The sequence below is a fragment of the Myotis yumanensis genome, unplaced genomic scaffold (assembly GCF_028538775.1).
Source record: "Myotis yumanensis isolate MYYU_CA2020_CCGP unplaced genomic scaffold, mMyoYum1.0.hap1 SCAF_2, whole genome shotgun sequence".
In the NCBI taxonomy this organism is placed as follows: Eukaryota; Metazoa; Chordata; class Mammalia; order Chiroptera; family Vespertilionidae; genus Myotis; species Myotis yumanensis.
In genome coordinates, this window is record NW_027223753.1 from 113,189,732 (window position 1) to 113,205,002 (window position 15,271).

The following is a 15,271-nucleotide window of genomic DNA, read 5'->3' on the forward strand; positions in this document are numbered from 1 at the left end:
ATTTGGAAACGTCTTCTGGGAAAGCTCATAGATACAGTGCCCATGGTTTACACTAGGGGCTGTTCATGTAGCCTAGCATGTACCAAAATTTCAGATTCCCGGAAAGAAAGTTTAGGCAGAGTTTAGGCACAAGGAGTTGTTCTTATCAGGGAATGATAGGAGCCCTTCTGAAATCTAAGTTCCCAGGTGCCAGTGAAGGGCCAGCATTACAAGGAGACCTTTCTAAGGATAGCAGCCTCAGGCCTGTTATGTTAGCTTTTTTTCTGCACAGAGGTATATTATAAAATGTACTTTACCTAAGAAACCAATATCAATAAATCTATACATTTTGCCCTAACCGTTTTGGCTCAGTGGATAGAGCATCGACCTGTGGACTGAAGGGTCCGGGATTCGATTCAGGTCAAGGGCCTGTACCTGGGTTGCAGGCTCCTCCCCCGCCCATGCCCTGGTTGGGGCTCCTGCCAACAACCAGGAGGCAACCAATCCATGTGTTTCTCTCACATCAATATTTCTCTCTGTTTTTCCCTCTCTCTTCCACTCTCTTTAGTAATCAATGGAAAAATATCCTCGGGTGAGGATTAAAACAAATCTATACATTTTAAAAGCAGCTTTGTTGAGATATAATTCATACACCATAACATCTACCCATTTAAAATGAACAGTGCAGTGACTTAGTATATTTATTCAGTTGAGCATCGATCACCTCAGTCTGATTTTAGGACATTTTTATCACCCTGCAAAGAAACCCTGTTCGTATCTGTCCATCCCCTCCCTTAATTCTTAACCCCAGCCACCAGCAACCACTAATCTGCTTTCTGTCTCTGTGGAACAAATCTATACATTTAATAGGTTTTCACCATTATTTCATCTCTGATATTAATGGGTTTGTAAGGTGGTAGTTCACAAATTATTCAGAGATATTTCTCTTTCAGTGTTTGTTATAGAACCAGTTTGAGTCTGTGTGTAGTCTCCTTACCAACAGTAGTCATTATCACAGTTGGTATTACATGAGTTGGTGGTATTTAATGAAGTAATTCTTTATAAAGGCAAACTTTATGCTCACCTTTAAGTATGCTATATAGTTGGTTGAGGCTTACTGATGAGAATTTTGAACTCAGCTTGGTTAACATTTAGTTCTTTCATGATATCTTTTTGCTGTGAGATAGGTAGAGACTCATGTAGAGAATTGCATGAGGTTGGGAGAGGTATCTGCACTATTGCTCTTAGGATGTAGAGCTATTAGGATGTAGAGACGGAAAAATGTATATATTAGGAGAGAAAGGGCAAAAGTATTACTTATAAGTGTTTTGTTTTTTTACATTCTCTATAGGCACAATGTGCAAGAATAAATAAAAAGTAAATTAAATGTGAATTTATCAATTATATTTAAATAATTATAAAAATTCCTTAAAATTGTAAAAAATTTAAAGCAAAGGTGCTTGTGTGTTTTTAAATCATTATTTGAATTGAAACCTAGTTTCCCCCAAATTGAATTAGTAGATGAGTTATACTGTAAACCAACAACTATGGGAAGATGTTTTTTTTGCGGTTAAAACACAGAACTTAATCACCATGAGTTTTGTAAGTTTTGACTAACCTTGGGTGTTTACCTAAATATTCAAATCTGTGTAAATCCATGCTTTCGAAATATGTTTAATTTTAATGTTTTCATGATCATAATTAAAAGAGATATTTTTGGATATCAGGAATGAATATAGCAAGTCACTTATTTTCAGGGACAAAGCAACAGAGTTCATTGTTACTTACCTGCTTATCTTCCAGGTGATTTGACAGCGAGATGCTGCTCTCCATAGGGATGCTCATGCTGTCGGCCACACAAATCTATACCATCCTGACTGTGCAATTGTTTGCATTTTTAAACCTACTGCCTGTAGAAGCAGACATTTTAGCAGTAAGTATCGAAATTTATTCATGTCTAAAAACATCCCTTAAAGAAAAGCTTTAAAAGTCCTAAATGGTAGGATTTTATAAGGTGTTTACCTAAAAATATATGGGCACATACACATAGTTGTTACTTGAAAGTGGGGGACCTTACTCATCTTTTTACTGCTGAATATCTAACATAAGATCTAATGTACAGTAAATACCTGATACATGTTGTTATTCTTGCAAGTGTGCATGCTCCCAAGAGTGCTCATATGCATGTATAGCTAAATGCTGTGTATTTCTAGAATCTTGATGTTTTTCTTGATAATTAGTATATATATATGTAATGACTTTAATAATGTTATTTTTAAAAATTGTACAAGATGTCTATAGAAAATATTAAACTGCCCTACCTGGTTTGGCTCAGTGGTTAGATGGTCAGCCTGTGGGCTGAAGGGTCTTGGGTTTTAATTCTGGTCAAGGGCACATATGTAGGTTGCAGGCTGGATCCCCATGCATGCGTGGGAGGCAACCCATTGATGTTGTTTCTCTTTGTCTCTTCCCCTCCCTTCCACTCTCTCTGAAAATCAATGGGAAAAAAAAAATCCTCTGGTGAGGATAACAAAGAAAATATTAAGCTAAAATTAATGTTAATGAGTCAGAAAAAAAGCACAATGGTCTTATCTGTAATGATGGCTAGAAAAGATTTTTAGAGAACATTGCTCCTCAAAACCTTTGGTGTCCTTTCTAGGCGTCTTACCATTTACTATCCTCTAAACTGGGAAGTGTATCTGTTTTCTATTTCTCATTTCTGTGAAGCTAGAAAGAGAAGAATTAACTGTGTGTGTGTGCATGTGTGTACCCATGCACATCTATACTCTAGGTACTGTGCTAAGGTTTACTGTTTTTACTTTTTGCTTAGTGACATTAGGTGAGAAATAGAAGGGCTGGAATTGTTGCTGATCAAAGCGTGATGTGGTCCTCAGCCATGTGTCTGCATACTGTAGCACTTATGGAAGAGTCTAGGATCAATGTAGAGCCTGGGAGAAAACGAAGCTGGTTTCTATACCTTATCTTTTGAAGGCATAGCAATTCTAATTCCTATGAGATTTCTCACCCTCTGTTTCCCTCTTTAGTAGAGAACGGGCTGATTAGATTATTTTCTAGAAAAGTGGATTTTTTAAAAGTTGGAATGGAAGCAGAATTAAGAGTTCATTGTTATTCAAATCTCTCCTCCAAATTAGTCCCCTAAGTGCTTGGAATATTTTTGGGATAACTTTTGAAATGAGGTAGAGGATGTATGAATGGACTGATCAAGGAGTGAAGTTCTTGGATAACTTTTGAAATGAGGTAGAGGATGTATGAATGGACTGATCAAGGAGTGAAGTTCTTGTTGTCTACCTTTTTTCCTTTGATTTCTTTCATTTCCTCCTCCCCTCTCTCTCTCCTTCCATCTTCCTCTTCTCTCTATTCTTTCTAATGTCTGCCACTCCTTGTTGTCTTTCTTTCCTTTTTACCTGAAGAGGATTGTTACTCTGTGGTTCAGCTATGATGGGTTAAATGACTGTGGACTGCTCTGGAAACTGAACTGCTGTGTGATATATATATATATATTTTTATTGTTTAAAGCAGCAGTCGCCAACCGGTTGCCAATTGACTTCTCCCCAGCCAACCCCACCCCCTGGCACATGTCCTTACCCCCCTAGTATCTTTGTCCATTGGTTATGCTTATATGCATGCATATAAGTCCTTTGGTTGATCTCTTATCACCCACCCTCCCCTTCCTTCCCACTGAAGTTTGACAGTCTGTTTGTTGCTTCTCTGTCTCTATATCTATATCCATTTTTTTCCATCAGTTTATGTTGTTCAACATATTCCACAGATGAGTGAGATCATGTGATATGTGTCTTTCTCTGGCTTGGTTAATTTTGCTTAGCATAATGCTCTCCAGGTCCATCCATGCTGTTGCTAATGGTAAGAGTTCTTTCTTTTTTACAGCAGTGTAGTATTCCATTGTGTAGATGTACCCCACTGTGTGATCTTGATCAAATTACTTAGCCACTGTAAGTGCCTCAGTTCCTTCATTTATATGCTGAGGTGTTATAGTGATGATTAAGTAAGGCAAACTGCTTAGAACAGTATCTGACACACAGTAAATGTTTTATCTGTTTTACCTGCATTTCTAATTATCATTCTCTTCATCCTTCACTCACTCCCTTGAGCAATGTATGAGACTGCCCAAGGTGAATTTTTTTTTCTTTTATTTTTTACAGAGAGGAAGGGAGAGGAATAGAGAGTTAGAAACATCGATGAGAGAGAAACATCGATCAGCTGCCTCCTGCACACCCCCCACTGGGGATGTGCCCGCAACCAAGGTACATGCTCTCGACCGGAATCGAACCTGGGACCCTTCGGTCCCCAGGCCGATGCTCTATCCACTGAGCCAAACCGGTTAGGGCCAAGGTGAATTTTTTAATAGAGACAGAACAAAATATTAAGTACAGAAGAACAATCAGTTCTTGCCATCAGTGTTCCCTGTGCTTTAGGCAAGTAAGTGAGAAATGTATGATGTTATCTGGTGAAGGAACTATGAGCATGGGAATTGCTCATGGCAGGAGAAGGAGGAGGAGGAGAATGGGAGTTGCTTAAATCTGGCTTTTGTGCTGACACTAAAAGATGGAAGGCTGACATGAGTACAGAGATAGTTGGAGGGGAGTGGGTTGTAAAGACTGAGGAACTGGATGTGGTAACACAGTTATTCAGAAGAAGTGAGTCAAGAGATAGAAAATATTAGTTCTTCCTTTTATTTTTTTTTATTTTTATTTTTTTTAAAATATATTTTATTGATTTTTTACAGAGAGGAAGGGAGAGAGATAGAGAGTTAGAAACATCGATGAGAGAGAAACATCGATCAGCTGCCTCCTGCACATCTCCTACTGGGGATGTGGCCGCAACCCAGGTACATGCCCTTGACCGGAATCGAACCCGGGACCCTTCAGTCCGCAAGCCGATGCTCTATCCACTGAGCCAAACCGGTTTTGGCTAGTTCTTCCTTTTAATTGAATGAGAATATCCTTGAAATCTGAGTTTGCAGCAACACAGATTTCAATAAATTGGTAAAGATTGATTCTAATTCCATTTTGGATAGGTATGAGTATTCTGCCTTTGAAATGATAAAGTAAGTTTTAGTCTTGTTATTTGTATGTCAGATGATTTTATTTTTTGGCATTTGAATTCTTCCATTTAATTATTAATATCCTGACAGCTGTACTGTTGTCAGGATATTAACAGTTAAATGGGAGAATTCAAATGCCAAAAATAGAAGAGACTATTTGAGATGCCACTATAGTGTGTTGCTAGCTAGTCAGTAAGCTCCCTAGATCATGAGTACCTGGAAGTCAGGACTGTCTTACTAAACCTTATGTCTCATGCCTAGAGCAAGTTACACAGTAGGAATTCAGTAAATCTTTGAACTGATAAATAGCTTTTCACTGGATATTTAGTTCTTTTATGTTTTCTTTTAGTAGTATTCATTCCTTGGTTCTTTAGATTGTTGTTGTTTCTGTTAGCAATTCATTTTCTTTTCATCTCTTATTTCATTTCTCTTTCCTTTGATCCAAAGGAAATGTGAAATTATTATGTAGATTTATATATAGAAACATGGAACCTTAGAATTGGCAGGGGCATGACACTCTAGAGATAACCTGATCAATGTTGAATGTTCTTAGGCTCATAAGCTACAAGTGACTTGTTAGCTTTGAGTAGGGCCATGATTTTATTGAGAAGTAGTATCCATCTTATACTGTTTTAGAGCGAGTCAAACAACCCAATTTTGGTTTACTCCCAATCTGCTTTTTGATTCTGTTGAAGAGATTTGTCAGGGACAGAATTCGTTGCTTGGTAGGTGCTTGTGCGGGCCAATGGGCAGAATAGGAGAGCAGCACCCAGTGGTGTGAATGGATTGGATTACACAGCATGGTAGCTCTAGCAGTTGAGTTAGAATCTGAGCTAAATTTAACATCTCTTAAGTCTCACTTTACTTCTTATGAAAATGAGACTGTATGAGAGACAATGTAGGGCAATGGGTTAAGAGCCAGGGTTCTGGGGCCAGACTGCATAAATTAGAATCTTGGTTCCTCTAATTTACTAGAGCAAGTTATTTTCAACATCTGTGGTCTCTCTAAAATGAGGATGAAGATAATAGTGACTGACTTTATAGGGTTGTTGTAAGAATTAAATAAGTGAATACCTGTTAAGTGTTTATCATGATGTCATAAATGCTCAATAATTGTTACTTTCTAAATTAAATGAAACTTTCTATTAAGGCTGCTGTCAAAGAGGAGAATTGGTTTAGGAAAAGACCTTTTCAAAATATGTGCATTAAAACTGTTATACGTGGTAATCACTGCAGATGGGATTCCTGAGAGGAGTGACTTTATTTTCTAATTCAAACATTTTAATAGTGAACATGCTTTAATTTCAGGAGCCGCAGTAAAAATGTAAAGCACTTTGTGCTAAAGATGTTTCCATTTCTCTTATTCATGATAAGAACTGTTTTTTTTTAAAACAATGTATCTATCCTATTAATAAAAGCCTATGTGGTTGTGACACCCTCATGCTGTGATGCCCTCATGCTGTAACGAGCAATCACCAGGAGGCTGTGTGTGCAGTGGGCACATGTGGGTGGGTGGGCCTGCGTGTGCACATGGGTGGGCAGAGGCTTGACGCTGTGTGCCCAGTGCGGAAGCGGGTCCCGCAGCTCTGGCCTACCTCTTTGGGACAATCTATCGAGGAGCCCCGGATGGGTGGGCGAGGCCTACCTCTTTGGGGTGATTGATCGTGGGGCTCCCGCACTGTGAGAGGGCACAGGCCAGGCTGGGGGATCCCCCTTCAGTGCACAAATTTTGTGCACCGGGCCTCTAAAAAAAAAAAATAAATAAATATATATTTTCTATCTAATAATAGACAAACATGGTAATTAACCATATCTCCGACACGCTTCCCATTGGCTAATCAGGGCGATATGCAAATTAACAGCCAACCAAGATGGCGGCCGGCAGCCAGGCAGCTGAAGCAAACAGGAGGCTTCTTGCTCCAGTGATGGAGGAAGCCAAAGTTCCCTGTCTGCCACTGCCGGCCTCTGAGCTTGCACTCTAAGAAACAATGTTGCAAGTATAGAAGCTAAACAAAACCCCAGAAGCCTGCTTTCAGCCAGCCGGGCTTCAGCCAGCAGGACCGCAACATTGTTTCAATTATAGAACAAACCCAGATCCCTGCTTTCAGCAGCCGAGGTCTCAGAGCTGGAGCTGAGCCTCAGAGCTAAAGCTGGCTCTCAGCTCCAGTGACAGCCATAGAAGGTAAATAAATCCCAGAATAAAAAAAAAAGAAAAAAAGGAGAGGTTGGGAGCTTCAGTCTCCCGCCAGCCTGAAAATGGCCCTCAGCCCCTCACCCAGACTGGCCAGGCACCCCAGCGGGGACCCCCACCCTGAAGGGTGTATGACCAGCTGCAAACAGCCATCATCCCCTCATCCAGGCTGGCCAGGCACCCAAGCGGGACCCCCACCCTGAAGCAACAAGATGGCAGCTAATTTGCATACTGAAGGCAGGCGGCAGCGGGAAAGGCTGTCTGCGGTCCGGGACCCGGATCTGTGACCCTGCCGGGCAGGGGGCAGTGCTTGAGGCTGTCCGCGGTCCCGGGATCTGGATCCGTGACCCTTCCCGGCGGGCAGCAGCTCGCACAGGGGCGGATCGGCCAGGGTTGGGCAGGGCAGGACGCCTGGCTTCCGCCTAGCCCCAGTCACTCTGGGCAGGTGAGCAGCGCAGAGAGCCTCTCGACAGGGGAGGCAGGCCGCCGGAGGGCAGCCTGTACTCCCCACATGGCGGTGGTGACAGCTGTGAGCGCGCCAAGCGGAGCCTGCAGGCTGAGCTGAAGTAGTGCCTGCAGGCCATCAGTGCCCAGGAGTGGCTGCGCAAGATCCGCCTCCTGGCCCAGAAGGTGCAGGATCGCAGGGATAGCCACTGTGGCGGGCCAGACTGACGTCCTCCTGGCCGCACCGCGGGGGTTTGCAGATCTGCAAAGGCAGAGGCCTCCAGTGTGCACATCCCCCCCTGGCATGCGAACATCCCCCAGCACACTGTCACCCTCCCACGCCTGCAACAGTTGCAAACCAAGGCGTGCACAAGTTCCCCCCGCCTCTCCACCACACTTCCATCAACCCAGCATGCCTAACACCCCCACAGGATGTGCACACATCCCCTCTGATGCGCTCACGTCCTTTGGAGAGTGTCTGGGTGTTCTGCGTGCTGAGGGTGGGCGCCTGTGAGATGACAGTGAGAGGGCAGAGTGGTGATGCCCTGTTCCCACGGAGGCCAGTGCAGCTACAAGATCACCTCTGGGGGGTTAATGCAGGTGCTGAGGCGGGAGCAGATGCAGACAGACACACCTGGTGGGCACGGGCGGCCCTCGCTGAGGTGCCTTCAGTCAGCCTTCAAGATCAAGAACCCAGAGGCAGAGAGGAATTCCGTCCTCTCAGTGAAACAGTGGGATAGACGGTGCAACTGTAGAGGAGGAATGTGCACTTTGGGTGCCAGCACCCATGAGCAAAGGCTGCCCTGACTGAGCCTCACTTGCTTGGGGCCTAGCGCACTCCTGCCGGGCAGCGGGTGACAGGACGTGCTTTTCTGAATTAATGAGAGAAAAAGTTGATTCTCCTGCTGCCCATGAAGGTGGAAAGTGAAGTGGGCAGACATGTGGGGAGTGAGCGAGGTTCCCTGTCTGGGGGTTCCAAATCTGCTGTTGGTTTATTTCACCGCTGACTAGAAATATACAGGGTGTCTCCCCAAAATGTGTACACACTTTGAATACCTACTAATTCCAATGGTTTTAAGCATAAGAAAGAAACAACAATGGAGCTGTTATCTGTTAAAAGTGTGGGCACAAACAGGCAGTTGGAAATTCCCTGAGGGTTCTCAGATTGGAGAGGGTGCAGGCCAGACTGAGGGGCCCCTTTCCTCCCCCCCTACCCCAGTGCATGAATTTCGTGCACTGGGCTACTAGTCTACACTAATAAAAGAGAAACATGCAAATTGGTGTCACTCTGCTACCCTTCCCATTGGCTAATCAGGGTGATATGCAAATTAACTGCCAGCCAAGATGGCGGCCGGCAGCCAGGCAGCTTGAAGCGAACATGAGGCTTGCTTGCTTCAGTGACGGAGGACTCCAACGTTCCCCGCCTGCCGCTGCCGGCCTCTGAGCTTGCAGTTTGAAACATTGTTACAAATATAAAAGCTAAACAAACTCCAGAAACCTGCTTTCAGCCAGTCGGGATCTCAGAGCTGGAGTTGAAACAGTGTTTCGATTATAGAACCCAAACAATCCAGATACCTGCTTTCAGCAGCCGAGGCCTAAGAGCTGGAGCCAAGCCTCAGAGCTAAAGCTGGCCCAGAATAAAAAAACAAAAACAAAAAAAGGAGCAGTTGGGAGCTTCAGTCACCCGCCAGCCTGAAAACAGCCCTCAGCCCCTCACCCAGACTGGCCAGGCACCCCAGTGGGGACCCCCACCCTGAAGGGGGTGTGGCCAGCTGCAAACAGCCATCATCCCCTCACCCAGGCTGGCCAGGCACCCAAGTGGGACCCCCACCCTGATCCAGGACACCCTTCAGGGCAAACCAGGTGGCCCCCACCCGTGCACCAGGCCTCTATCCTATATAGTAAAAGGGTAATATGCCTCCCAGCACCATGATCAGCGTGACAGGGGGCAGCGCCCAAAGTCCCTGATCAGCCCTGCTGTGTGCCTGATAGGGGGGAGCTCCCCAACCCCCTGATCACCCTGCGGCTCTGTGTGTGACAAGGTGCGGGGCCCCAACCCCCTGATCGGCCCTGCTCTGTGCATGACAGGGGGAGCTCCCCAACCCCCTGATCGACCCTGCTCTGTGCGTGACAGGGTACAGAGCCCCAACCCCCCTAATGGGCCCTGCTCTGTGAGTGACAGGGGGCAGCGCCCCAACCCCCTGATTGGCCCTGCTCTGTGCGTGACAGGGGGTGGCGCCGCAACCTCCCCATCGACCCTGCCTTGAGTGTGACTGGGGGCGGTGCCCCAACCTCCCAATCCGCCCTACCCTGAGCGTGACTAGGGGTGTCATAGCAACCTCCTGATCCGCCCTGCTCTGTGCATGACAGGGGGCGGTGCCCCAACTCCTCAATGTGCCCTGCTCTGAGCCTGACCAGGGGCTGCACCTAGGGATTGGGCCTGCCCTCTGCCACCCGGGAGCAGGCCTAAGCCAGCAGGTCGTTATCTCCCGAGAGGTCCCAGACTGCGCGAGGGCACAGGCCGTGCTGAGGGACCTCCCCTTCCCCCCGAGTGCACAAATTTTTGTGCACCAGGCCTCCAGTATATATATAAAAGCCCAATATGCAAAGTGCCCCCTCAGGAGTTTGACCGGGAGTTTGATTGCTTGCTATGACGTGCGCTGACCACAGGGGACTGGTCAGAATGAAGGAAGGCCCCTGCCGGCATCCGGCAGCCACTAGGGACCCTCCCCATGCACGAATTTTGTGCACTGGGCCTCTAGTGGGACTATAAGAGGCAGTGTGAGACAATCCTTTGTTTGCTATTAAGAAAAGACAAAGTAATTTCAAAATGGGTTTCACTCAATAACACAACTGATTCCAAGTCCTAGTATTACAAGTACTATGTAGGTCAAGGCAGATATTTTATTTCTGGACTTCTAGTAAAAAAGTGAAACTCTTCAATAATAGGAAATGATAAAAAAAAATACTTCAGTACAGGTGTAGATTTTCCATTTCCTGAGTTTAAATATACCTTTTAAAAAAGTACTGTCTGCACGCATTTGTATTTTTTTTTTGGTCTATCTATGTTGATCTAGATTAGTTTCTTTATTTTACAGTAGTGTCTTTGGCCTTGGAAGACTTAAATGAGTTTCTCAAATTCAACACAGAGCTGATCATAATTGAATTAAATCAATTAAAGAAAGGTCTTTTATTTAAGAGATTAAATGATACATGTGGTAATGGATATAATAGCACTTTGTGACTCTAAAGCACTTTGTAATCCTAGTGCACTCTGCAAAGATGAATTAGTGTTACAGTAGGAAATTACTCAGAAGCAGCGCTGACCTCCAAGTATAACGCCAGGCTGACTATTCCAGAGGTGACACAATGGATAGGTTCAGAGACTAAATTCAGTTGCTTGAATCACACAGTTTATTGAATTAATTACAAACATACGGTGAGAAGTACAGGGAATAGATGGATATGCTGAGACACTTGGAATAGGGTAAAAGTGGAATGTAAGAACCATACTACCTGAGTCTTGTGTTACTGTCATCAGTTTGTCCAGTCTCTCTCTGCTGCATTAGCTTTCCCTGGTGACAGGGTGGTTACCAGGGTCTGAGCTGAGGTTAGCAAGGCGACTTGACAGATGGAAGGTGTCTGGATCCAACCTTTGCTTGCTCTATGGGAGAGATGTGAGGTATTTGCATGTGAACACAGCTGTAACTTGCTGTTAACCTGAAGAGCTATTTATCTGCATGTGTCTGGCATATGACACATGAAGCTAGAATGGGGATCACCAGTAGGTGTTTAATTTAGGGATGATATAGCCATCAACCTGGATGTGCGACCTAATCCATGTTTATGAATATTTAAGTTTTGCTTGATCCTTCTATCCTTTGTTATCTATACATAACAGTCTTGCTTTGTTCCATTCTTTTTATGTATATTCAAACAAATATGTTCGATTTTTTTTTGCCTACAGTTTATGGCAACTATCTGAACTTCTAATGCACCATACAGGTTTTGTCTGTGTTTCTAAAGTTACTTATTTACTATTTACTTGTTTTGTTTTGTTCTGTTTTGTTAGAGGACTGATAAATATTTTAGCATAGGAATCTATATCTATAAGGAAGGAGAAAGTTGTTAAAATAGGTTTTCTATATATATGTACTTCATTCAGTTTAATCCTTTCATTGTTTAGCCCTAGATAAAAATGTTCAGATTATATATAAAATAACAATGCTTTAAAAGTAGGATTTGATACTCGTCCTTGCTTTGGGGAAAATGCATTTTTCATAGCAAGGGCCAGAAATTCTGTAAATCTCTTCCAATAAGTCAGACCCTATAATATAGAGAAAATAAAGTGGAATCCTGCTGGGAAATAATCTTTCTAGAAAATCTCTTGCTAGGGTATTATCTGTGGGAAAAACTCAGAAAATAGTGGGCAGTTTAATGTTATAAAATTATTGCTGTTGTTTAATTATTATATGAAATCAGAATCCAATTTAAGCAGCTGTATATGTAGTAAATTGTATGTATTCTTTGCTATTTTAGTGGATGCACATTTATAAAATTATTTTTCTTGTAATAAACTGTGATAATAAATCAGAATTGTGGAAATGACAACTCAAATAATTTAATAAACTTTTTGTTTTTAATGTGATGTTTAAGTTGGTTGTAACTGGATTGTTTCTAATTTTACATTTAGTATAATTTTGAAAATGTGTCTCAGACATTTGATGACCTTCCAGCAAGATTTGGTTATAGACTTCCAGCTGAAGGTTTAAAGGTAAGAAAATAGTAATATATGATTACAGCACAAAGTATTTAATAAGGTGACTTTATTTTAAGAATGAAAATATTTATTACTATTTCTCATCAGAAAACCTGTACATATTCATTTGTACAGGGTTTAGACTATTCAAAAGGTATGAAGAAGAAAGTGGAAATCACCTATGATTGTATTATCCTGGACTAGCCACTGTTAACATTTTGGTATACAATATTTTAGACCCATTTTCTAGAATATATGCCGTGGTGTGTGTGTGTAGATATGTGTGCATATATATTTATGTAAATGCTTGTGTAGATAATGAGTCTGTATTTAACACTAATAGGAACATACTACTTGGTTGCTTGCCTTTTTCACTTAATCATATATCTAGAAAATCTTTTCATGCTAACAGATGTGGTACATTTTTATTTGCATTGGCTGCATGGTTTTGCAATATCATAAAACACTATGGATTTTTTAATATTTGTTTAATTTTTCATAGTGCATGAATGTCTTTATCCTTGTGTGTCTGTTTATTTGTATAAGATAATGTAGAATTGCTTTGTTTATGGAACACATGTTTAAACTTTTGTTGGTATTCCAGGTTGCCCTTCTAAATTTAGTGTCTGGGGCTGTCCTTATACCATATTTAATACTAGATATTACCAAATATTATTGATTGATAAAAAAACTGAGATTGATCATCTTAATGTTTTTTGCCATGTGTGTATGTGAGTGAGTGTGTGTATGTGTGAAAGAGAGAGAGAGAATAGAGAAGCCTGTTAATGCTCTTTGCCTATTTTTAAATTAAGATATTGATTCTTATTGATTTGTAAGAATTCTTTATATATTGGAAGTATCAATCTATTGTTTGCCATTATGCTTCAGATTATTTTCCCCAGTTTTTTGCTCATCTTTTAACTTTATTTAAGGTTTAGAATTTTTATTTTAGTTAAAAATTGCTATTTTTTCTTTCTCCTCTGGGGTCATAGTTAGAAAGTATTACCCATATTACCCATTCCAAGGTAATATGAAGTTTTTATGTTATATAAATCAGAATATATGAAATTGTGTCTATATGTACCATAGAATGTTTTTAGTTTGTTAATACAGTAAAACTATTATTCTCAATTAGGTTGACAGGCACCTCTGGGTGTTAATTTTTTAAAGTTAAAAAAAATTACTTTTAGTATATGTGCTGCATGCATGATTTTAAATTATGTTTATAAATTCCCAGTACTGTATGACTATTTCTCATTGTAAAATATATGTATACAGAAGAAAAAGGAAAACCTTCCTTCACCCCTTCGTTTACTTGTACATATCAATCCCACTATTTTCTTTAGAGTTAAACATTAGGGTGTTATCTGCTATTACAGGCCTTTAGATCTTTTTTTCTGAATATGTAGTGCTTTTAGTTCATAAATTTATAAACTCATAAAGTTCATACTTGGTTATCATTTGTGTATATGAAAGGTTTCTTAATTTTTATAATGGAATCCCTTCTAGCTAATTTACCTAGAAAGGGATAGAGATGTTCAGAGTATCATAGCCTGGAAAAGCAGTTTCCAAACTGTTTCAGGAAAAAAACCCAGAATCACCTGTAGACCTGGCTTGATAAAGGATTAATGCAGTCACTGACCTCCAAAGCACATCCCCTTTTCTCTGATCAGGAGGCCTCTGTGGTTTCACCTCAGAATATTCTGACTCTGTTGCTACCCAGCTAATCAAGGAGCTATCCTTTGCCAGCCTGTTTCCCCAAATTTAACACATGGATTTTTCTCACTGACCAGTTGCAGGCTAGGTAGTGACTAACCACATATTTAGTGAAATACTAGCTATGAGGGAGGCTGCTCTCAACATAAGAAATGTTCAACCCCGTAGAGACTTTTTGTCTGTTCTTCCCCAAGTTCATTGAACTCCATATCTGGTAGATTGTATGCTTCCATTTGGTTTAGTTCTTTTTCTGGAGTTTTTCCCTTTTACTTCATTTGGGATGTGTTTTTTTGTCTCCTCATTTTGGCTGCCCCTCTGTGTTTGTTTCTATGTATTAGGTAGATCTTGGCAGGGTGTCCTTATATAGTAGTTATCTTGTGGAGCCCAGTGGCACAGTCTTTCTGATCACCTCAGCTGGGTGCTCCAAGAATGTGGGTTGTATGTGCCCTCCGGTTGCAGTTCATTGGGTGGGGATTGAGCCTCAGACTGGTTGGCTGGAAGGATTAGCCATGATCATAGTGTACCAGCTGCTATGCAGGGACTGACAGCATAGAGTGGGATTTGCCCCAGTGAAGCTCTGGTGCCTGCTGAGACTACCCTTTGGGTATGCTGTTTGTGGAGCTAATGGGTGATTCTCTGTTGTGGTCTGAAGCTGGCCACCAGGTATGTTGGTTTTGAGGACTCTTGGGTGGGGCGCCTGTTCAGGCCAAGGTCAACTGCTGCCTGTGCTTGGCCCTGGGCCACCTGGTAGGAGCTACAAAGTGATCCACAGGTGGTAGCTGCCTGTGGTGGGCCTGGAGGCACGTGGGAGAGGCCACAGGATGAACCAAGGCTGACCACTCTACAAAGCGGTCCTGGGGCCAATCAGCAAGAGGCACAGGGCATGGTGTGTCCATTAGCCACCTTCCCAGACCCTTTGGACCTTTGAGAGTTATTAGGGCAGTCTGCAGCACTAGTGAGATGGCTGCCTTCAAGGAATGGCCAGAGCTTTGGGTGGGGCAAGGTCTCAGGGAGTTTCAGGGTAAGGTAAACGGTGTTCACCAGGTTAATGTTCACAACGTTAATGAATATTCAGATTTGGCACCATTGCTGGGGCTGG

General features: G+C 42.4%; 1 protein-coding gene across 1 annotated transcript in view; it reads left to right on the forward strand.

The window, feature by feature from the left end:
• Positions 1-15,271, forward strand: part of RNF13 (ring finger protein 13) — a 171,237-nt gene that overhangs the window by 31,562 nt on the left and 124,404 nt on the right. The window contains exons 2-3 of the mRNA XM_070405956.1: positions 1,783-1,912; positions 12,391-12,471. Of these exons, the coding sequence (XP_070262057.1) occupies positions 1,799-1,912; positions 12,391-12,471 (195 nt within the window). The 5' untranslated portion in view covers positions 1,783-1,798. The remainder of the gene's footprint in view (positions 1-1,782; positions 1,913-12,390; positions 12,472-15,271) is intronic.